Source organism: Mesoplodon bidens (genome assembly GCF_964165515.1).
Source record: "Mesoplodon bidens genome assembly, chromosome: 19".
In the NCBI taxonomy this organism is placed as follows: Eukaryota; Metazoa; Chordata; class Mammalia; order Artiodactyla; family Ziphiidae; genus Mesoplodon; species Mesoplodon bidens.
In genome coordinates, this window is record NC_138179.1 from 16,712,459 (window position 1) to 16,735,477 (window position 23,019).

At 44.2% G+C, this 23,019-nt stretch overlaps 1 protein-coding gene across 2 annotated transcripts in view; it reads left to right on the top strand.

The window, feature by feature from the left end:
- VPS53 (VPS53 subunit of GARP complex) overlaps positions 1-23,019 on the top strand; it is a 127,174-nt gene that overhangs the window by 13,462 nt on the left and 90,693 nt on the right. The window contains exons 1-3 of one of the 2 annotated variants that reach the window (XM_081218222.1): positions 4,076-4,152; positions 18,566-18,652; positions 21,961-22,076. In XM_081218222.1, coding sequence (XP_081074348.1) covers positions 4,078-4,152; positions 18,566-18,652; positions 21,961-22,076 — 278 coding nt within the window. In that variant the 5' untranslated portion in view covers positions 4,076-4,077. Of the gene's footprint in view, positions 1-4,075; positions 4,153-18,565; positions 18,653-21,960; positions 22,077-23,019 lie in introns of those variants that run through there. The other variant, XM_081218221.1, reaches the window with a different exon arrangement.

Genomic DNA, 23,019 nt, shown 5'->3' on the forward strand with positions numbered 1-23,019 from the left:
GCTCAATGGTATATACCAAAGGAATCAGAATTTTAGAACCCGAAGGGACTTGGAACTCATCTGGTCCACTCCTCTCATTTCACAGATGAGAAAATCGATCCCAGTATCCATCAGTTAGATGTACAGTCTCTCTGTCCACGAACTCCCACAGTCCTGCGCCCGTGCTTTTGATTTGGCTTTCGTGGTCTGCTTTGACTTATCAGTGAATACATCTTGTCCCTTTGGCTCATGTATAAGGCCCTTGAGGCAAAAGCTGTATCTTCCTCATCTTGGCATTTCTCAGAACACATAGGCCACCGGCAATAACATTTTATTCAACTGTATTGAATATTAGGTCTGTGGGAGAGTATTTATTATTTGTAAATAAACAAAAGCCCTCTCCCATAAAACATCATTTTGACCAGTGTGTGTGTTCCTTTAAAGATGTTTAAAGCTTGATTTGTTTATGACTAGCCCCAGCGTACTACTATTTGAAATAATGACACTACTGTTCAGTGTGTTTCCACCTATATTTAGAAAGGCTCACTAGAAACCTTGAAATACTTCAGAGAGTTTCAGGTATTTACAATTCCAAGAATGTGAAAATAAAGTGAATGATTCATCAGGACTTTCTGTTGGGTCATGCTCTGTAGATATATATATATATATTTAGTTATTTATGTTTTAATCTGTGGTCACAAACGAGCATTATTGGAGAGGCAGGCCCAGAATTAGACGGCCTGGAGGAAAGTCGGCTCTCTCCACCTTCACATGTTAATAGGTTACAGGCTGCTGCAGCAAAGGCAGGCCATATTTCAGAGAGCAAGACCACATTTTCAAGAATGTTTAGATAGCATTTCAATCTGTGATGGAATTTGGTATCCATCTCCTTAGCATCCAGACAGAAAGGAAGCCCAGAAGAAGTAATTGCTTTTCCTGTCATCTCCTCCATCTGTGTTTTCCAACAGCTTGTAATGCAAGCTGAAGGAGAGACTTTTTTTTTTTTCCAGGGAGCTTTTGAGTCCTATCCTTGTCATCTCCTAGGGGTGAGAGGCTTGCTGTCCAGCCCCAGCTGGCCGGTGGTTTGCTAAAGAGAGACTCCATTTGACTGGCATGGACTCGGGAGAATTATGGATGTTCCAAAATACTGAGTTTTATAGGTCAAGAGGCCCCAGTTTCCCCTCTTCCCTGGAACGGAGGAAAGGTTTGCTTTCAGAACTTGTTTCCAAAGCTTCTGGGGAACAACTCAGAAGGGGAGAGCAGTAATATGGACAAAAGGAAGTTTTCCTTTTATACATTTCATCTAGATTGTGTGCATCTTGAACAGATATGCTTTGTAATCCATGTAAATAGGGGAAAGTGTTGACTTCACATTTGTGGTGTCTTAAAAGACGTCTTTAGCAGAAAAGTTCTTTTTGGAAAGCAGTGTTTCTGACTGAAAAATTATTTGTGGAGAGGGAGTGACTTAGAAATTGAAGACACAGTGAGTCAGTTTCTTTAGTTTCTCGAAATTTCTGAAATACCCGCCGCCTGGTTAGCACTCTGCTGCACGTTTTGGAGAGCCTTCGATGTCGACCACCTCCTATGGGGGGGGACTTGAAGTGGTCTTGTCGGTGACCTTTTCTAACCAGAATGTGGTGCTTGTACAAAATTAATCCAGCACAGAATTCTCCCCGCCCCTTTTGTTTGTTTGTTTTTTGCGGTACGCGGGCCTCTCACTGTTGTGGCCTCTCCCGTTGCGGAGCACAGGCTCCGGACGCGCAGGCTCAGCGGCCATGGCTCACGGGCCCAGCCGCTCCGTGGCATTTGGGACCTTCCCAGACCGGGGCACAAACCCGTGTCCCCTGCATCGGCAGGCGGACTCTCAACCACTGAGCCACCAGGGAAGCCCTCTCCCCATTTTTATCTATTGAAATCATCACGCAAAAGCTATAATTAAATGCCCACATGTTTGAAACTTTGTGGATGAGATGAGTCAATTCAGTAAGTACATGAGCTGATATGCTTTGAAACTTACACAGCTTCCCAAGAATTAAAATGGACAGCTTGAACAGAGGTAGAAAGAGAGGCAAATAGAGGAGTGGGTTAGAAGAAGAAAAAGTTAGCATGTGAAATTTCAAGAGTGGCCATACCTTTATCAATTCCTAATCAGCTCACTGAGAATCGCCAAGAGAGGATCAGTCATGGGGCTTCCTTCCTGGGTTTCCTTCAGTGTCTTGTGTGGACCTTGGCTATAATTTAACTATTGCATCACAGCAAGACTAAGGTTTGGGAGAGGAAGAAAATTATTATTGCCATCTTCAGCTCTGCTCACTAAAACTTTGATTTGGAAGAAGCATTAGATAATTGTAGAACCACCTCCCACCTGGTTCAGGAATCCTTTCTATCACATCTCTGACGTTTCATTATTCTTTTTCTGCTTGGATCCTTTCCGGGATGGGGAACTCACTACTCTTGTTCCACAGGACTGTCTGTTCCAGTTCCAGCTTTTTTTTTTTTGAAATAAATTTATTTATTTTATTTATTTTTTTTTTTGGCTGATTGGGTCTTTGTTGCTGCGTACGGGCTTTCTCTAGTTGCAGCGAGCAGAGGCTACTCTTCGTTGCAGTGCGTGTGCTTCTCATTGTGGTGGCTTCTCTTGTTGCAGAGCATGGGCTCTAGGCATGCAGGCTTCAGTAGTTGTGGCACAAGTGCTCAGTAGTTGTGGCGCATGGGCTTAGTTGCTCCACAGCATGTGGGATCTTCCCGGACCAGGGCTCGAAGCCGTGTCGCCTGCATTGGCAAGCAGATTCTTAACCACTGCGCCACCAGGGAAGTCCCCTGTACAGCTTTAATTGTAAGAAAGTTCTTTTTCTTACACTGAACTGAAATAGTAAAATAGACCTCACTGGGGCTTCCCTGGTGGCGCAGTGGTTGAGAGTCCGCCTGCCGATGCAGGGGACACGGGTTCGTGCCCCGGTCCGGGAAGATCCCACATGCTGCGAAGCGGCTGGGCCCGTGAGCCATGGCTGCTGAGCCTGCGCATCCGGAGCCTGTGCTCCACAACAGGAGAGGCCACAACAGTGAGGGGCCCGCGTACCGCAAAAAAAAAAAAGAAAATAGACCTCACTGTAACTTCTCACTGATCTTAGTTCTGCCAGCTGGACAGGTGTAGACCTAATCCCTGTCCCTTATTATAGCTTCTAAAATTAAAAATGGATATTATGTTCCTTTCCGAGCATTCCTTTTCCTAGGCTAACCACTCTTAGTTTCTTCAGCTGTACGATATGATTTCTAGACCCTTTATCATCCTGGTTGCCTTGAAGTTTGTCAGCATCCCTCCTGGCCATGGGTATATATACTGTGTGAACATACAGTGGGACAGTTCACCTCCTTGTTCTAGAGTGGGCTTGTTAACTTGGGAACTGGGAGTTCAGGGGGGTCTTTCAACTCCCAGAAATTAATTGTAAATCTTTATATGGATAGACATATGTCTGGAGAGAAGACTCATTGATTTTTCTAGATTTTCTAAGGAGTCTGTGACACAGTTCTTCCATTACCATGGATTGGGTGAAATTTTTGGCAGGTGTATCACACGGTGGGCCTCTACTGAGCTGTCAGGTATCTGAAACTTCCAGGTCAAGAGTTGCAAACAGATGCCCACAGAGCTAAGAAAGTTACCTAAATTGGCTCTGGCAGGTCAGGACGCATCTGCGGGCATCCATTGGGGGAGTGGATGCCCTATCTAAAGGAGAGAACCACAGCTCATTCCTCACCCACTGTTGTCATGTCTAAGCACAGACATGGAGTTTGCCAGATCTATCAGTTTTTCAAGAGAAGCCGGAAATTTGGATTTTTACGTGACTCTCCCCAATTTTTAAATGTTGGTTTAGCGTTTTTCACAAATACTTCAAAGGCCAAACAAAACACATCTGTGGGCCAACAGTTTGCAATATCTGCAATATTTTTTTCATACGAACTGCTTTTAAACTCTCCCCTGTTCTGTTTGTTTAAGGGATTCTTTGAACTTAAGTGCTGGACTTTATGTGCCTCACTCTTGGTTTCATCTTGCCAGTTCTGCCTGATTGTTCCAGCCTGTTGAGACCTTCTGGAATCTTGATGACCTTCCCATTTATCATGAGTGGATTTGCCAGATGGGCCTTCTATGTCTTCATTCAAGTTGCATATGAAAAGGTTGACCGGGATGGGTTCAGAGTCATGTGGCATGCTATTCGAGACTTCTCATTTTTCTCTTCTTATCCTCATTTTAGTACAAAGTGCCAGGCCCAGGAGACAAAGGATTGTTTTTCCGGTCTTCGGTATCTGTCCGAGGCTGTGTTTCTTAATTTTTCCATGTTCTTCATTTTCCTCAGCAAAGGAGGCTAATCACACTTGCCTTCATCTCTTTTACGTAGAGATATCGTAAAGATTTATTAACTAAATCAGCAAAGCATGTTGCCTTCCAAGGAGAAAGTGTTCTTTGCTTTGCCACCTCAAAATTTGTATATCATCTGAGTCAGGCCTTAGAGCAAAAATAACTGTGCTCTCCAAGACCCTGAACTAGGTAGACGGACTTCTCAGTATAGCACCGATCTTCATCATGTGGGATTATCACTTTGTAATTGTCAGCTCTCTTGCAAGATGGCTTGAATCTTCCCCTCCATCATCTCAAATATATCCTTTCTCTCATCTTTTCTTTGGGAGGAAAATGAAGCCCATCGAAGGAAGAAAATAAATAGCACTTAGTAGTAAAGGGACCAGGACTTCCCTGGTAGCGCAGTGGTAAAGACCTCGTGCTCCCAGTGCAGGGGACCCGGGTTCGATCCCTGGTCAGGGAACTAGATCCCACATGCATGCCACCACTAAGAGTTCGCATGTCACAACCAAGGAGCCGGCAAGCCACAACTATGGAGCCCACCTGCTGCAACTAAGGAGCCTTCCTGCCACAACTAAGACCTGGCACAACTAAATAAATTAATTTAATTTAATTTAAAAAAATACTTTAAACTGGTAGAGGGACCATAAATAGTTTGGGGAGGAAAAAAAAAGGCAACTGTCACTTGCTTCCTCCTACTGAAACATACTAAATCTAAAGCAAGTGAGCTTTTTAAAATGTAGGCTCAAATTTTTCCATTTGTGACCGAGAATGGTTAGGCACTTTTTGGTTTCTTTTAGATTTTTTTTGAATTATATTTTTCAGACTGCAGACAACACTGAATGCACTTCAGCAATTGCTAAGGTGTGAGAATGGCCTGGGAATGCAGCACGCCTTGTGATTCAGTGGGGCAGTGCTGAAGTCAGGGTGTAGTTGAGTCTTTTGCAGGGGCCAGCGCCCCTGGTTTTGACTGGGACTCTCCGCCATTCCCCAACCAGGATTTCTTCCATCTGGTGCAGAGGTCAGGGTTGGCTTGCTTTTATTTGGTAAGTTGCATTCAAGTGAGTGTTCAGTTTTCCATGCTTCTAGTACACTGTATGCTGTAGTTGAGGCAAGGACTCATAGAATGTCCGGTATTGAGCACTACAGGCGCTAGGTGCAGTCTTATCACTGTACTTCATCTTTTTTATTGCCCACGAGCCTGTATAGTGCCTTTAGGCGGAAGGATGTGTTTGCTGCATATTAGAACCTTCTACCACTTGTCCTCTAAGGTCTCTCATTTTTAGACAATCTGTAGGGAATCCAAACAGCTATCTTCTCTCTCCTCTATGTACAGGACTGAGCATTGTATTTGGATTCTCTAAGGATTGGGGGAATTGGACACTGTCCCTAATGTGACATTAGATGGCAGCCTGGTCAAATGAAAAAACCTGAGCCTTGGATTTAAAGTTTGGCTCCTGCCACTCTCTCCATGTGTGATCTTGGACAGATTACTTCTCCGAACCTCAGTTTCTTCATCTGGGACATGGAGATGATAATACCTACTTCAGGGCGGTGGGGATTCGAGTTAAGTATTTAAAAACACCACGCACAACATCAGGCTCAGTCCTGTTTAGCAAATGGCAGTAATACTGCTGCTGCTGGTTATGAGGTAACCATTGGAATATCCATGTTCCTAATTCTGTGCATCCAGGCATTTCTCAGGTTCTTGTGGCTTTTCCATCAGCTCCACTCCTTTCCATCCCTACCGCCCTGCTTTGAAGCACCTGTAGGTTTCCTTGATCTGAAAGCCTCCTTACTGTCCCCTGGTGTGCTGTTCTTTGTGAATGGAAGTCGCAGCACAGCTTACCTGAGGCCCAGAACTGTTGCATCAGAGGTAGTGAAAGGCTCTGTTCTCTTGTTCTGTCCTTAAGACTTACCTCGGACATTTGCCAGGCTGCCCCTCACTCCGAGTTTTAAGGCTTTAGAGAGGTGGGTTCAGGCAAGGGTGAGGGTTATCAAGGCTTCCAGCCTTTCCTACAGTGCCTGTTAATCTCCTGCACATCTGCACCCCAAAGAGAGGCTCTTTCTGGTCTCCCCCTCTGCCTGCAGGTTTTCTCACGAGCACCCGGTACAGGTCTTGGAAACAAGCCTGAGAGGGGTGCAAACTGCCGACTATGCAGTTCCCAGAGGTTCCACGCTGTTGCACTAGCCCCACACTTGGCCCTTAGCAATTTGTTAAAAACCATAGTGGATTCCTTCCTGTCCGCTGGGATAGCATCTGCATCTTCCTCTTAGGCTCTGCCACATATGAAACAGTTCTTGGGTATCCCCACCTCTTGGATTTCAGGAGACCTGGTTGCCTTCAACTCTCTGATGGGTTCAAGAAATGTTGTGATTTTGCTGTTTATTTTTTTTCTCATTGTTAATGTTAGAGCAACACTCGAGCTTTCTGCATCTTGGGCAAAAGCACAACTGACCAGTGGATTTTCATGTAACATAGTATCAGAAGTTCAGTAATAAGATTTCAGATTCCACATTGCAACCAATCTTTAAGAATCTAGCACTCTTCCTCAAAAAACTTAAAGTAGAACTATCGTATGATCCAGCAATTCCACTCCTGGGTGTATATCCGAAGAAAATGAAAACACTAATTCAAAAAGATATGTGCACCCCAATGTTCATAGCTGCATTATTTGCAATCGTCAAGATATGGTAGCAACATAAGGTATCCATTGACAGATGAATGGGTAAAGAAGATGTGATATATATATATATATATATATATATATATATATATATATATATGGAATATTACTCAGCCCTGAAAAAAGAATGAAAAGTTGCCATTTGCAACAACATAGATGGGCCTGGAGGATATTATACTTAGTGAAATAAGTCAGAGAAATACAAATACTGTGTGTTATCACTTATATGTGGAATCTAAAAAATGAATGAATATAAGAAAACAGAAACAGACTCACAGAGTGGTTACCAGTGGGGAGAGGGAAAGGGAAGGAGCAAAATAAGGGTAAGGAATTAAGAGGTACAAACTACTACGTGTAAAATAAGCTACAAGGCTATAGTGTACGGCACAGGGAATATAGCCAATATTTTATAATAACTTTTAGTAGAATATAATCTATAAAATTTCTGAATCACTACGTTATACACTTGAAACTAATATAATATTATAAATTTTATGGAGTATAATCTATAAAATTTCTGAATCACTATGTTACACATTTAAAACTAATGTAATATTGTAAACCAACTATACTTTGATTAAAAAAATTTAAAAAGAATCTACCACTTTCCAAGTTTTGATGTAGTTTCAAAAAGGATTATCAATAAGTACCTGAAAAGGATATTAAGATATTTCTTTCTTTTCTAACTGCAAATCTGTGTGAAGCCAGATTTTCATCATGTTTTTCAACTAAAACAACTTATCACAACAGATTCAATACAGAAGCACATATGAGAGTCCAGGTGGCGTCTAAAGACACTAAAGATATTTGCAAAGTCACAGAGACAATGCCACTCTCTCAAGAAATTTGTTTGGAGGAAATATAGTTATTTTTCATAAAAACATGTTATTTGTTTTTACACATAAACCCATTAACATGTAATGGGTTTATTATTGTTATTTTTAAATGGATTAATAGATAATTTTTTTTAACTTCTCAGTTTTAATTTCCAATATGGTATAGCTATAACCCACATAAAATCTCTTTGGGGCCCTCAGTAATTTCCAAAAGTATCAAGGGATCCTGAGATTAAAATTTTTAGAAATACTCTTTCTGAATAATATTTCAGTGTTCAATAAGTAGGAATGGCAGGCAGTTTGTTCTTGATTTTAGTGACTCTAATTAGTGTATTTGTTCATTCGCTCCTACAGAAAGTCAGTGCTTTCTCCATGCTGGGCTCTGTTCTAGGCACTGGGGATAATGCAATGAACAGAGCCAAGACCCTTCTGCTCTAGAGCTGACACCGAGTGTGAAGGTCTCTTGTTTCCAAATTCTCTATTAAGGACTTGTCCTCATGACCTTGGTTCACTAAGCCTGTTTGCCAGAAAAGAGATGTTGAATTTTATCATATGCCTTTCCATCTTCTTCTGATAGGAGCATATGGTTTTTCCATTTGATGATTAGCTTAGTTTTGTTTTGTTTTTAATATTTCACCCACCTTAAATACCTGCTGGGTCACAGTGTATTGTCCTGGTATGTGTATCTGGGATTTTCATTCCTGTTCAAAAACTTCATTCCTTTTTCACAACTGAGTAATACTCCATTGCCTGTGTATACCACATTTTGTTTATCCATTCATGTGTTCATGGACGTGAGCAATGCCATAATGAACACTGACATACAAATATCTGAGTCCCTGCTTTCAGTATATACCTAGGGTGTGGAATGGCTGGATCATATGGTAATTTTTAATCATTTCAATATTTAATAAATGGAAATGGAGACTTTTTTCCATATTGTTCTGAACTTTAATATATTCCTCCTCTAGACAAGCCTGTTTTGTCTTCATTTAATCCATACAGGCGATGTGTTTCAGATTAGTTACAGGCTTAAGTTTTTGTGTTCGGTACCTAATAATAATACTGCTGCCTTCTCCGAAAAAGAAAACTACCATGATGATTTCTTTTAGTTAGCATGTCCAGCATTTGGACTATTTCCTTCCTGACCTTAGAAACACATCAAGTCCCACTTGTGTGCAGCATGATTATTGAAAATGGTTTTAGGAAAATAGTATTGCCAAGGAGGAACACTGAAGTTTGTTATTCTTCTGAGCCATCTCCATGTGCGCTGGCACTCTACAGGAGCCAAGAAAGAAGGTCAAGCATAACTTTTGCCATCTGCTTGTTCCCATGTTAAGGGCAGTCACAGGTTTAAACTACAGTCTCTACATCTAAAGAGGAAAATGCTATTCATCACGACTGTAGCTGCTCTGGCTGTTACCCAGGTTACTCTTGCTTTTGACTGCGGGTTGTTAGTGATGGAAGGAAAATTCCACCCTTAGCTTGAGTTTGCCCATGAGAAAAATTGCAGTATTGCTGCTGACAAGGTGAAGCTTTCTGGGTTTTAGATCCTTGACAGGGGAAGTCACCCAGGTGTGTTTGAACAGTGGATGGGAATTTGAAACTATGTTACTTCGTGTAAGAACTTGGCCTCCTTTTTTCTCTCCCTTCTTTCATCCATGGAAATACAGAATTTAGAGCAGCATGAATTCAGTTCTGTGGTGGTTCTGTCAACATTTCCATTCATAAATCCCTATTTTCAGGAGTCTGTAACATAGCTGTAAAATTTCCTTCACTCTAATTTGGACTCTAAGGTCTCCTCTGGAAGGAGATTAGTTTTGCCAAACCAGAGATAATGCCTTTTTAGTCTGTTTTGGTGTTCTATAGTTGTCTAAATCAAAGCTCTAAAATATACAAGACACTTACGGTCATTCATATAGCATTGGATCACATGCCAGGATTTCTGATTTTTGTTTCCGTGGTATATTGTGGACCCTCTGAGCAGATGCTGTGTTCACCTCTAGGCATTGTATGTGACACCTAGAATTTGCATGTTGGGCAAACTACATTAGTGTCACTCTCATAGTGGCCCCCAACCAGAAGGGGGATGTTTCTTCTACAGATATACTTAAAGCTAGGTAAATCTGATGGTCCAAATACCATCTTCTATAAAACAGAAGAGGTGAATTGAGGGGTCTTTACCCCATCTCTGACCTAGTTACTCACCCTTGCCTTCTTGTCATACTTCTGAACTTTTCTTGTTCTCAGTCACATGAGAACAGTAGGGACAGAGAGCCAACTATTATTCATATGATAATATCATTTATGCTAAGCCAAGTGCTATACTTTTTTTTTTCATCAAATACTTGGAGATTCTGATATTTGGAGATTTTGGTTTCTGGATTAGCATCTTGTGGTCCACTTCCAATACACTTGTCAGCCCTGTAATTACCCAGATCTCTAGAATGAAGAAGGTACTGCTGGAAGACCAATGTGTCATTCTTGATTGATTCACTATAAGCAAAGACACATTTTGAGTTGCTTAGGCAGAAGGTACATCTTGATTTGTTTGTCTTAATATATAGTGCTTATGTTTTATTACAGTATACATATGTTTATCTTGGGGAATGCCCTGGTGGTCCAGTGGTTAGCACTCAGCGCTTTCACTGCCAGGGCCCGTGTTTGATCCCTGGTCGGGGAACTAAGATCCCACGAGCCGTGAGGTGCAGCCAAACCCCCCCCCCAAACAAAACAAAACCAAAAAAGCAAATAAACATGTTTATCTTACATTCTGCAAAACATTGTTGCATCGATTACTTAATCCTCACAAAGATGTGAATTAGGCCACATAGATGTTATTCTTCCAATTTTACAGATGTAGGAACAGGCTCACACAGGTTCTGTGACTTGCCCCAAATTACACTGGGTGAGCTAATCACAGGTCCAGATTTTCTGATCTGGCCTTACCTGTGTATACCAAATTCTCTTTTTAAACAGGGACAAAACTTTAAAAGCAGATTTGGGAGCCACTTTTTTTCCACTGCAGAACCTGAAAAGTTAACTGGTTCACAAGGGAATCCAAACAGTGACAGTGACTATGGCCTTCTTAACCAGCTGGGCCCCTCTCAGCATGAAGAAGAAACTGGACCAAGAGAGGAACTCCAGGAGGGAAGGAGAGAACTGAGCATTCACCGCACACCTGTGGTCCTGAACACATGGGACCCAATCCTGACGGGAAGTGAAACAGGAAGAGAAAGTCATCCAGATGAAACCCCAAGGTGGGCCATAGCCTAGAGGGCTTTGGTACAGAAGGTGTCTCTAAAAAGCAGCTGAAGGAACATCCAGAAGTCAACCCCAAATGAAGCCCTGAATGAAAACCCGTAATATAGATGAGAGTTACTGAGTGACTCCAATGGGGGATTTGAATTTCACTTGGCAACCGGGAAGTCCTAGCTATTTGCGGGAAATAGTCCTTTGTTAAACTCAGGCAGATTGTTCCTTTAAATGTGCCCCCATTTTCTACAGTATTGCATTTCTGTACCTTTTATTTAGCAAAGCAACTAAGACTCTTGCTTGAATTTTTCCTTCTCCAACTCCATTTGGAGTTGTTGCTTTAAATGCGCTCATCCTCAGGGGTTACATTTCATCAAAGGAGGCTGTGCATGAGTGCATTCCCCACTCCCCCGCTATTTCAGGAGGAACAGATTTTAAGTGACGGGCAATAACAGATATAAGCAGAACTTTAAAATCTAAATGTTCAGTCTTGTTTGGGTACTGCTGAATTTGTGTCCCAGCCCTGTCTTACCATTTTAATTTCTGGCTTGTTTCCTAAAAACACTAAAAATGAACTCTTTGGTTCACATTTTCAGCGGATGTGGTTTGCAGAAATCGTAAATTAAAGTAACAGGTGGAACAGAGCATTTTAACGAATAAGGTGAAAATTACTCCTTTTGCCCTTTACATTCTTTTGGTTCACAAACTTGGAAAGAAATCTGTGCTTTAAATAAAGCCCCTTTGTACTCAAGGTTTCTGAATGAGCTAAGGAGGAATTAATGTTAGCACCAATGCTTTGCCTCTGGTGGGTGCCCGTCTGGCATTTGACCGACTGGGGCTGCCAGGCCTGGAAGGTACCTAGTGTGTTCAAGGACACAGAGAAGCGTGATGCTGTGCACGTGCAGCCGTCCGTGGCGGTGAGATCCCTGGAGCCCCTGCTCCTGTTTAGCACCATTGTGGGGAGTGGGTTGCATTGTTTTTATTGCTGAGAGTCCTTAAAGCACCTCTGCTCTAGCCGGGGATGTCTTGTTTCCATAGCAACAGCTCTCAGTGGTACCAGGCTAGCCAGTAGTGTCCAAAGAAGGGACATGCCATAAATAGAGGCTACTTACCCATAGGTGTCTGCCTTTAGTGGATGTCACAGGGCACTTTGTTTAGGGCTCATCAGATGTGGTCGCCCTCAGCAACATTTTTGCGGAGTCCTTTGCTTTCCAAATGATCCTGGCATTCATACTTCTTTCTATCGTTCTCATCTTCTAGTTATTTCTGTTTCTTATGTACCCCTCACAAGCTCTTTAAAGATGTGTCCCCATCTGCGATCTTTTTCTCTCCGTATCTAGCTTAGTACCTATAGTAGGCACTCACTTTTTGTTGACGGGGCGAACAAAAGATTGAAACTTTTTTTTCCCCTGGAGAATGGCTCATTCACAACATGGCTCAAGGAGACCACCCTCCAATCCACGAGCTACCCTGTGTGTGTGCCTGCAGATGTTGAGCTTAACCAGCCTATTTGCAAAGCTCTAAAATACGGGTCGACAACCTTTGGTTCTTAGAGGGACAATCTCATCTGAAATGTCACACTCTATCTGGGAGATCTGGGAATAATATTAATAATTACCATTTAGTAAACCCCTTTTTATGAGCTGCATCCTCCGTCAGGATTCTCTCGACTGCAGAAGACAGAATCCCAGGTCAAACTGGCTTAGGCAAAAGGGGGATTATTTGGAAGCTTCTTGTGTCTTGTTTTGAACAGTCAGTCTGTGAAAGAGTAGTTTCTCTGCTGGGCTTTTCAAACAGCGGAAGGTGGCACTGGAATACAGCTCTGGATCTTTCTGTCTGTGTCCCTCTCCGGGAGTCGGCTTCATTGTCTCTACCTGGAGACCAGCTACTATCGAACCTAATTTCACATCGTGGGGATGCCACCACCAGAGAGAGAGAAACTTTGTTTCCCAATTCGTTCTGGAAAATCACAGAAAAGCTCCAAGTGGCCCAGTTTAGGCCTGGTCTGCCTCTGGGACAGCGACTCAGAACACAGAGAGAGGAAGACTCCCAGGAGGAAGGCAGTACTGAGTAAACAGTACCCAGGGTGTTTACTGCTAAGTCCTGTTTTCCTAACAACAAGTCTCTGGGTTGGGACTATTGTCCCTGTTCTAGAAATGATGAGTCTGTGCCCCCTAGAGGTTAAATGGCTTACCAGGGATCACACAGTAAGTGGTAAGGCCGGCATTCGAATCCCAGTCTGCTGGTTCAAAAAACCCCTGCTTTTTACTAAAACAGTGCATTGTTTTTCCAAATAATAGGAAGGGAACCGGCAGACAGATGTAAAGTTGGACCACAGAAATGATAGCAGAATAAGTGGGAAAATACCATTTTCTTCCCAGTAACCTTGAATATTAGCACCTTATTTTTTTTCAGAGAACAGAATGCCATATTAGTTCTTCTGAAAATGAGCAGCCTCTTCCTCCTTCCTGTAGTGGCAGCAAATGGGATCTCAGTTTTAAATCTCTTAAAGGCTGCCCGTGGACTCACAGGATAAGGGCAATATAATTCTCTCATAGAGCAAACTGCAAAATTAGATGCATCTAAGAGCCAGAGGGGATGTTAATTTCTCAAGGCATTTCCATTGGCTCAGAGCCGCTCTTATCTACACAGGTGGCTGACACAGTGCTGGGGAGAAAAAAGAGATGAAAGAAGAAGAAATCAGTGGGGTCTGTGCCAGGTTCCATGCTGCTTATCTTCTGCGCACGTGACCTAGTGTGGCTTTGGTAGCCTGTTCAGAGTCTACTTCAGGAGGCAAGGAAAATTAAGAATAATGGTTACAGTTAATGATGCACAAAAATACAGAGATAGCATAATTGGTTCTGCTGAGTCTTCTGGGTCAGCCCGCTGGGTCGCCTTGCATCCCCTGATTGCAGGATTTGAGTTAGTAAAGAGGACGACCACAGTCACTGCCTCCTAATAGCACCCTCCCATGCAGGCTGCAGCCACGCTCCAGTGCTCGATTCAGAAACTCCAGTAAGGGTGGGTTGAAAGCAGACATTTTTGGGTGATTAGTTCTGTTTTTAATCCACATACAGCCTGGAATGGAAAAGTAGCCACATTTTATTTTAAAGAGTGTCTAGGGACAGTGCCAGAATCTTTCTTTCAGCACATTTTCTGATTAGCTAGGTACAAAAGTATTTTAGTGTTACTTAAAAATAAAATCTTAACCTTTTGTAGGTCTTATGATTTTTCCAATTACAAAACACTCCTCTTCCTGTGTGATTGATTATTAGACATTAGATATCAAATATTAGGGTGTGTGTTGAGAATGGACTTGCTGACGGAATGAATGCTTCAGGAGAACCTTTCTGACTCTGGAAAGTGAATTATATTAAATTTCCTCGACTTCAGTGCATTGTTATAACAAGTGAAAGTATTCCAGCCTGAAAAAAAAAATCTGGCAGACAGTTTGTCTTTCTTTAAGACTGTGAAATGTAAGATTGTGTGAGTCTTACTTGTTTGCTGAAAGAAAAAAGTGGTACCTTGAGCAGAGACAGCTCTGGTAGGATGCCAGATGGAGAGTAAGAGAAAAATAGGGATAGAAACCCTTTCTCTGAGAAAGGATCATGGAAACTTCTTCAGCCCTGAGATCTAAGTATAGAACTGGCCCTTTTTGCCTTTCTTAGCTGAATGTCATATGTCTTAGAGTGTTTGGCCAGAAGATGATGGCTACAATCCCATCAGCACATCCTTATACCATGACATGACCAACAAGATCACAGAATTTCATGCAAGCTGTGCCCCAAAAGGTGAGCAGTTGCCGGCAAGGGCCTCTGTAGTGCTTTTCCGTGCCATGAGGCAACATTTTTTAGAAGGTTCCGGGGGGTTAGAATTTACTCATCCCTGGCAGCATCAGGAGCATTAGATTCCACATTAGCCAAATAGATAACAGTTGCAGAAAGTGTGACGCTGTGTTTTTGAACCACTGCTTACAGTTGTGCCTGGAGTTAGGGAAAGCCATGGGTGTCAGCCTACCTCATCCAGAACAGTAACCTCAGCACTGCTACTCTTCTGAGAAGTGCCCCACGATGTTTTTAATCTGTTGGCAAACATTTGTCGAGTTCCAGCTGTGCTCCAGCTTTGGTTAGATGCTGTAGTTGAGGTGATCATACGATTTATCATCAGAGTCACTTTTGGAGTGAGAAGGAGCTAGTGGTAATTATACTGAGTCAGTAATTATCAGCTAGGCCTGTCATTCTGGCCACCAGAATGGGCAATTGCCTGAACCATAGGGGATCTAAGAGTGCCATTCATATCCTTGGGCCACACTCTAAAGGATACTTACAGTCCTGTTAGAGAGCTGGTACTTAAACAGTAAACAATTCAAGAACATTATAAAAAAATCCTTCTCTTCCGTAATTGTCCCGTTACCCACCCCCTACCCCCCCAATCAATTTCTCCTCTTCTTGTTTACTCTCTTGTCTTCTCACCATAAAAGCTTCTTGAAAAAATAGTCTATACCAGGAGTCAGCAAGCATTTTCTATTAAGGACCAGGTAGTAAGTATTTTTGATTTTATATGCCATCTGGTCTGTGGCAACTACCCATCCCTGCTGTCGTGTGGAGCAAGTGGCCACAGACAATTCCTAAACGAACGGGATTGGTGTGATCCAAGCTGTCGTTGTTTACAGAAGCAGGTGGCACACTGGTCTTGGCCCCGAGGCCATCATTTGCTGGCCCCTGCTCTCACACGCACTGTCTCCCCTGGAATCACTCTTGTCAAGGTCATCAACGACTTCCCTGGTGTCCAGTTTGGTGGTCATCCTCTGTCCTAATCTTACGTGAATTTTCGACAATGTAAGGCATAATCACTCTTTTCCTCTTCCTTCCAACACTTTTGTTTGGCTTCTGTGACATCATAGTCCCAGATTTTCTCTCCTGTCACCGGTGGTTTTTCTTTTGCATCTTTTCTCTCTCCTTTTTTTCTCCTAGACTGCTGAACATTGGAGTGTCCAAGGGCTCAGCCCTGGGCCAGCTTCTCTTCTCTTCTTTTCTCTTCTGTCTGTACCCTCTTCCTAGGTGATTTTTAGTTCTACAGACTTAAGTATCATCTATAAGCTGATGACCTGAATTTCAGTTTCTCTCTTCCAAGCTCCAGACTCATATGTCCATCTTGATATCTCCACTTGACATATATGTGTGTATCCCTAGGTGCAAACATGCATTTGCCCAGGCTGGTCAGAAGCCCTGGAAATAGACCTAATATCTGTGTAGCTTTCAACACCTATTATGTCATTGAGTCTTCCCAACAACACCTGAAGTAGGTGGCATCGTCACCACTTTGCAGATGAGGAAACTGATGCCTAGAGAGGTTGTCCTGCTGGTATGTGACAGCAGAGACAGGCCTCAAACTCCTGCCTTCTGGCTGGAAAGTGGAGGGATTTCTCACTGCACCACAACTGTTTTGGGGGTGCTGAATCTGGGAGTGAGGAAGGCAGGATGGTAGGAAGCGGAGAGGAAGCAGTTGCTGAGTGAGGCACCCTCTGGGGAGGGAATGGGTTCGAGAGGGACTGCTCAGTGAGACCCAGTTCCATTCCGTCGCCCCTTTTGATTGGTCACTACTCTTCAGGTAAAACTTCCCGAGTTACGGATTTTGGTCTCTGAGAGCAATGCCAGCTGCTGTTCTAAGACCAAACCTTCTGATGATTAAAATACCTCTGTCCGGGCGGCAGAAATGACAAGTATAAAAGCTTCTTTGCTCCCCAGCCTTGGTAGATCTAAGTGAAGCGATCCAGCAGAGCAAACGCCCACTCCCTGCCTGTCCCAGGAGGTGGTGTGAGCTGCTGTTTATTCGACGAGCATCACCTCAGACTTGGCAACAAACGGGCGAAGGAAGCCACAACATAGTCACATGCAGAAGCTCGGTATCCTTGTCCCCAGGCGTGAAACCGCTGCAGGTCCCAGAGATGAGGAAGGTCAGAAGAGAGCTCTGTCTGGGACTGAGCCACACACAGGGCGAGGCGTGTGGCAGGGGAAGGAAGGAGTCCCAGCATCAGGAGAAGTGGGCCTCCCGGAAACCTGGGAAAGACAGGGAGATACGATCCCTCCTTCCAACAAGGAAGGAACTTCCTGCAGCGGAAGCAGGCTTAAGTTTGCTTTTTGAGGATGTTTTTCAGCCATAAAGAAAACGTGTTAGTTCATAGTCTAGAGGTAGCTCTTCTGCTGGGTTCTACTGAAGGTGGAGGTTCAAATAACTCTTGTCAGGGCTTTTGACTTTCTCCCCATGTTGCAGCTTTGCTGTCCTCTTTCCTCTGTCAGGGTGTCCTCAGGGAGGCTGGCTGTTTCCCCCCTGCAGGCACAGATGGCCACACACAGCTCTAGGGCGATGCTGGCTTTGTCATTACATTTACAAAGGGCTCGGGAAGCCATGTTAGGACAGGCCACTCTTTTTTTCTTTTTTTTTTAAATTTATTATTTATTATTATTTTTTGATGTGGACCATTTTTAAAGTCTTTACTGAATTTGTTGCACTATTGCTTCTGTTTTATGTTTTTGGTTTTTTGGCCACGAGGCATGCGGGATCTTAGTGCCCTGACCAGGGATCGAACCCACATCCCCTGCATTGGAAGGCGAAGTCTTAACCACTGGACCGCCAGGGAAGTCCCCAGGCCACTCTTAAATCCAAAATAAAGTGCGTTCAATGAAATGAAGTGGGAGTTCTTCTTTTGGCTGCTGCTTCTTTCACCAGTATGTGTGTTCTTCACGTGTGCTGCTGAGCGCCCTCTCCCCTCCCCTAATACTGCTTCCCAGACTCATGCAATTACCACTGTGGGTTGTAATGCTTTTAATGGGTGGCATCCATCTTTGTTGGTTTTTATTTCAGTGGAAACATTTAGCTCACCGTTAGGTGTAAGTATTCCTTTCTAACTTCATTTCGTTGATTTCCAACTGGGGTACTTACAAATGTCTTTAAGGTTTGCCCATGGTTTTAGAGTCCCCTTGCACAGCTCTGATTGTTTGTTTGTTTGTTTTTTTGATGACACCATCTTCTGGAACTCTCAAAACCCAAAGCTTCCCCTACCCCCAACTTTGAGCCACCTATGTCTCTCTTCAGTGTTTTGAAGGTTACTACATACGTGCACGCACACACACATACACACACACACACAGATGTGCATGTCTTATTTATCTGTTGTCATCAGTATGTGTAGTAATCACTGATATAGAGGGAAGTAGTTTAGTTTCTAAATTAAAACTTTATGATGCAACTTGGCAAGAACTCTGAGTGTTTATTTGCCTGTATCCAAATGGTGGACTCCCTCTGCCTCTGCTGCTTAGGTCTCAGGTCTGGTAAAATTGTCAACGCAAGTGCAACGAAGCAAGAGAGCTTTAGGCATTTTCTTCTGAGGCTGCACTTGATCACAGTGTAAGGACTGGTGCTGCCTTGTTTTTCATTTATTCCTCTTATTCTAGGCACTTGAAGAGGCCCAGAAAGCGATTCAACAACTCTTTGGAAAAATCAAAGATATCAAGGACAAAGCAGAAAAATCGGAGCAAATGGTGAGTTTCGGTTTCTTCCTGACATTTTTGCGCCAGAAGAGGAAGTTGGCTTCTTGTCCAGTCATACTAGTTAATAGACTTGTTCTCCCTCTTCCTGCCAACCACAGCACCCACGTCTCCAATGCTGGCCCTGGGACGACATCCATTCAGGAGGTGCCGCTAGACATGTAGTGACTCACTATCTCTGCTGCCCTGTATTTGCAGCCCTGTTTTTAAACAGGGAAAGTTCTCTTCTTCTCCTTTCCCCAAAATAGTTTCCTAGTCATTTTGGATTCCTTTCTCTAGCATTTGTTTATATCACGTGTTTCTCAGTTCAGATGTATGACATGTAACTTGGCATTGCTTGAAAACTGGACCTGGATCTGGGAGGTGGGCTGCATCCTGCCTGTGATACGTGCTGAGGGGCTTGATTAAGCTCTCCCTCTACGCAGTGCTGCCCTCGGATGATGTGCTCAGAGGCCTCCACCGACCGAGGGGCCTGCCAGTTCCTTCCACTCTTAATAAGAATAATAACTACCTCACAGGGACGTTGTAAGAATTAAATGTATGAAGAGCACAGAGCGTAGTACTGGGCTGGGGTTAGTTGCTTAATGAATGAAAGCTATTATTAATGTCATTTTTTCCCCCTACTCGTTTTGATTATAAGAACTCCTGAACCCTCCCAGACTTCTCTGCCTACATCTTATTATAATCTACTCAAGAACAGATCCAAGGTCACACTCCCATGGACCCTTCAGTTCTCTTCAGTGCCCATTTGGCAAGACTGGACAGGCTGTGGAAGGTGGCGGGGGCGGGCCTGGCTTCAGCGGAGGGCATGGGGCGGTGGGGTGGGAGAGGGGACAGTTGGAAAACATTAGTGAGCAGCATGGCCTCTGACGTCAGACCGCCTGCCTTCAGATCCACCCTCTCTCCTTCCTCCCTGGGGGCCTTAAGCAAGTTACTGAGCCCCTCTGTACCTCAGTTGCCTCTCCGTGAAGTGGAGGTAATATTTGTGTGTACGTCACAGAATTGTGGAGATTCGGTGAGCACTTAGGATTCCGATATGCTAGTCTGGACCACGCTCCCTCTTCAAGCCGAGGGGGGGTGCAGTAACAGTCTGAGTAGACCGCTCCTAATGCCATTAGATGTTTTATTTTAAAGCAGTCTGGGACTTCCCTGGCTGTCCAGTGGTTAGGACTCTGCGCTTCCAATGCAGGGGGCGTGGGTTTGATCCCTGCTCGGGGAACTAAGATCCCATAAGCCGTGTGGTGTGGCCAAAAAAAAAAAAAAGCAGTCTGCTTCCCCAGACAGTGCTTTGCTAAAGGGAAGAAGAGGATATCTGTGGAGCTCTTTCACCGTGCCGAGCACCGTGCCCCTTCCTTTATACAAGTGATCTAACTTTGCCCTCACAACAGCCTTATGAACTCGGTTTTACTCTCATTATTATTTTTATGATTGACCATTTTATCAGTGAGGAAACTGAGACTCAGGGAGGCTAAGCCACTTGGTCTAGGACACCGAGTCGGTGAATGGAAGAACCGAGATTCAACCCGAGAACTGTCTGACTCCCAAACCTGCCATGTCCTGTTCTGTCCTTTTTTGGCTGCCCAGGGGTAACAGTTAAGGTAAATTAACGACCAGCGTTCTGTTTTGCGAACCGGTCTCGTGTGACTTTGGCCTGAGCACCGCTTGCGTGAGCTGCCATTAAGGGCTTTACTTGGGGAATAACAAGAAGTTGGGTCTGTCTAGGGAAGCACAGGGTGTGTGATGGGGAGAGATGGGGAACACTGGGAGTGAAGGGACCAGTGAGCTCCGGTGCAAAGCAGCGAGGGCCTGAAGGAGGAGCAGAAGGGACAGAGTCTTGAGATGAGGCAGAGGAAGAATGTTCCGGATTTAATGACTGACTAAGGATGCAGGACCTGCAGGGACGAGAAGAGTGGTAGATGACGCTGACTTTTAACACAGTAGTTGAAGACCCCTCATGCTAGTGCTGGAGCTAAGGAACCCAGGAAGGAGTACGGGGATTTTTTTTTTTTTTTTTTTTTTTTTTTGGTGGGAAAGAGAATGATGATCTATTTCAGAGTTGGAAGGGTAATTAGATTATAAGGCCGAACTCCTATATCTATATCATTCTTGATCGTCTTTCCCCCCAAACTCAGTTATTTGATAAAGGCGTGGTAGGTTCTTCACCTCTTCCCCAAACCCCCACGAGAGAAATAGAGACATTTTGGTGGCCTGAGGGTCACAGAGAGAGCAGGCTTGATGGGCCAAGTCCCCGTGAAAGAGGCTTTTTCTGCTAGGATCCAGGTCAGCCTTGCGGGTTTGTGGGTGTGGATCTCAGCTGTACAGGTCGTGACCTTTACTTCATAACTCTACCCAGGATGATCAAACTCTAAAAAATCAGGTCATGTGAATTTAACTCACTACCGGCCTTTTTCACTTTTAATGGGAGCCCTATGTTTCCAGTAACTAGGATGTTTGTGCTTGGTATCCAGGGCGCTCCCTTCCCTCCGGGTGTCATAGAACTTGGGGAACCTAATTGCTCTTCAGAAAGTTTCTTGTTCCGCATGGGCTCAGGCAGGTTAGTGGGAGAGTCCGCCTAGGTGTTAGCAAAGGTGGAGAATTGTTCCCGCCTCACTACTGAACGTACTTTTCTAGCGACTGAAATATACTTCCGTTCCCAGCTACAGAGTTTCTTTCTCTTGGACCCGCTGGATCAACACTGTTGCAATTTTACTCCCATGATTGCCATCTGTCTCCCTGAAGACTCTGCTCTTAATGATGCCATGTTAAGCTTACTTTGCTGGGTTACATTTCAGTCTTCTTGAGATTTGAGGAGAAATCTTCTGGAGACCGGATAATAAACCCTAGATCCACGAATAAAGCCCATCTCAGTAGAATTAGCTGACTCATAGTATGCTGTCCATTTTGTACCCCGGTGCCAGAAGGCGTACATACTTCCCTGACCTCGTTCAGGAGGAGATCCGCCGTCCTTGGCACCTGGACACCGTGTGCTCCATACGCAGTTACTGTGTGGCTCACTCCTCTTTACTTGGGGTGAAGAATAAAGTTCATTTCGCTCTCACAACTGGGGATTTTGTAACCCTGGGTAAAGTCTGCTGAAGAAATGCCCAATTAAATGTAAACGGGCTGATTGGAAATTAATTTTGAGTATGTATTGAGAGGACACCTGTGTTTCCTCCAAGGGCTAACGCGAGGTATGTTTGTCCCTATTTCGTTTGCATTGTTTTCTCTGGAGGCCACTCGCAGACCGGTTGACGTCTGTCTTAACCCTCCTCCATTTTCTCCTGTGGTTTTTCACTGTTTAGGTGAAGGAAATCACCCGCGACATCAAGCAGTTAGATCACGCCAAACGCCACCTGACCACCTCGATCACGACGCTGAACCACCTGCACATGCTGGCAGGCGGCGTTGATTCCCTCGAGTAAGCACGTCAGCGGTCCCTTTCGGGTCCACGGGAAATAAATGTATCACAGAGGACATGGCACCGTAGGTTTATTTACTTCTCAGCCAGGAGAGTCTCATCATCCTGGCCCGCTTCCTGCAAAGCGGTCTCAGATGTTTAGTCACCGCTTTGGCTTTGTGCCCTCGGGTGCTCAACGTGTAACAGACACACAAGACTTTGAGGTGAGGGCCAGGTGAGTCTGAAGAGGCCCAAAAAGCATGTGGAGAATGACTTTAAGAGCACAGGTTGTTTCCATGTGGTAGATCTCTACCACGGAGGCTGACGAGGCAGTGTAGGGCTGTAATCACGCCCCTAGCCTGCGCGTTGGCAAGTTTTCCTGCTTGTGTTGGGCTCAGTTGCACTGTCGTTGAACATGCCTTATGGAAACAGATCCTTGTACCCACTTTTCTTTTTTTTTCCACCCACTTGTTCAAAGGCAGAAGCTTTCTGTTTGGCTTGTAGGGGAACTGTAGGGAATGGTACATGAGAACATGAGAAACAGTATTAAAAGGAAGAGTTGGTTATTGACCACAGCGAAGCAGCCCAAAGGCCTCCTTTCCTAGAAGATTCTGATATTCCTGTTTACTTTTGTGGTCTGTCTCATGAGAATTGCCCCTGTCCCAGCCTCAGTGTAATCTCACGTGTGGATAGAGAAAGAGCACCTCCATAGGAATTTAGACACAGTATCCAAAGTTGGCGCGAATAGGGGACAGGCTCCTTCCTGGTCTCTCCCAGACATTGCATGGTCTTCAGTGAACCCTGGCCTGTTCTCCTGCGAGCAGTGGTCGGAGAGGTCAGCAGGCCCGTAGGAGACTGGAAGAGCAGTGTCCTTGTCCCTTTCCCCAGGTGCTCAGTGCTTTCCAACAAACCAGCAGACCAGGCAGCGGTAGCAACGTAACTCCTTGGCTTGAACTTGATCCTG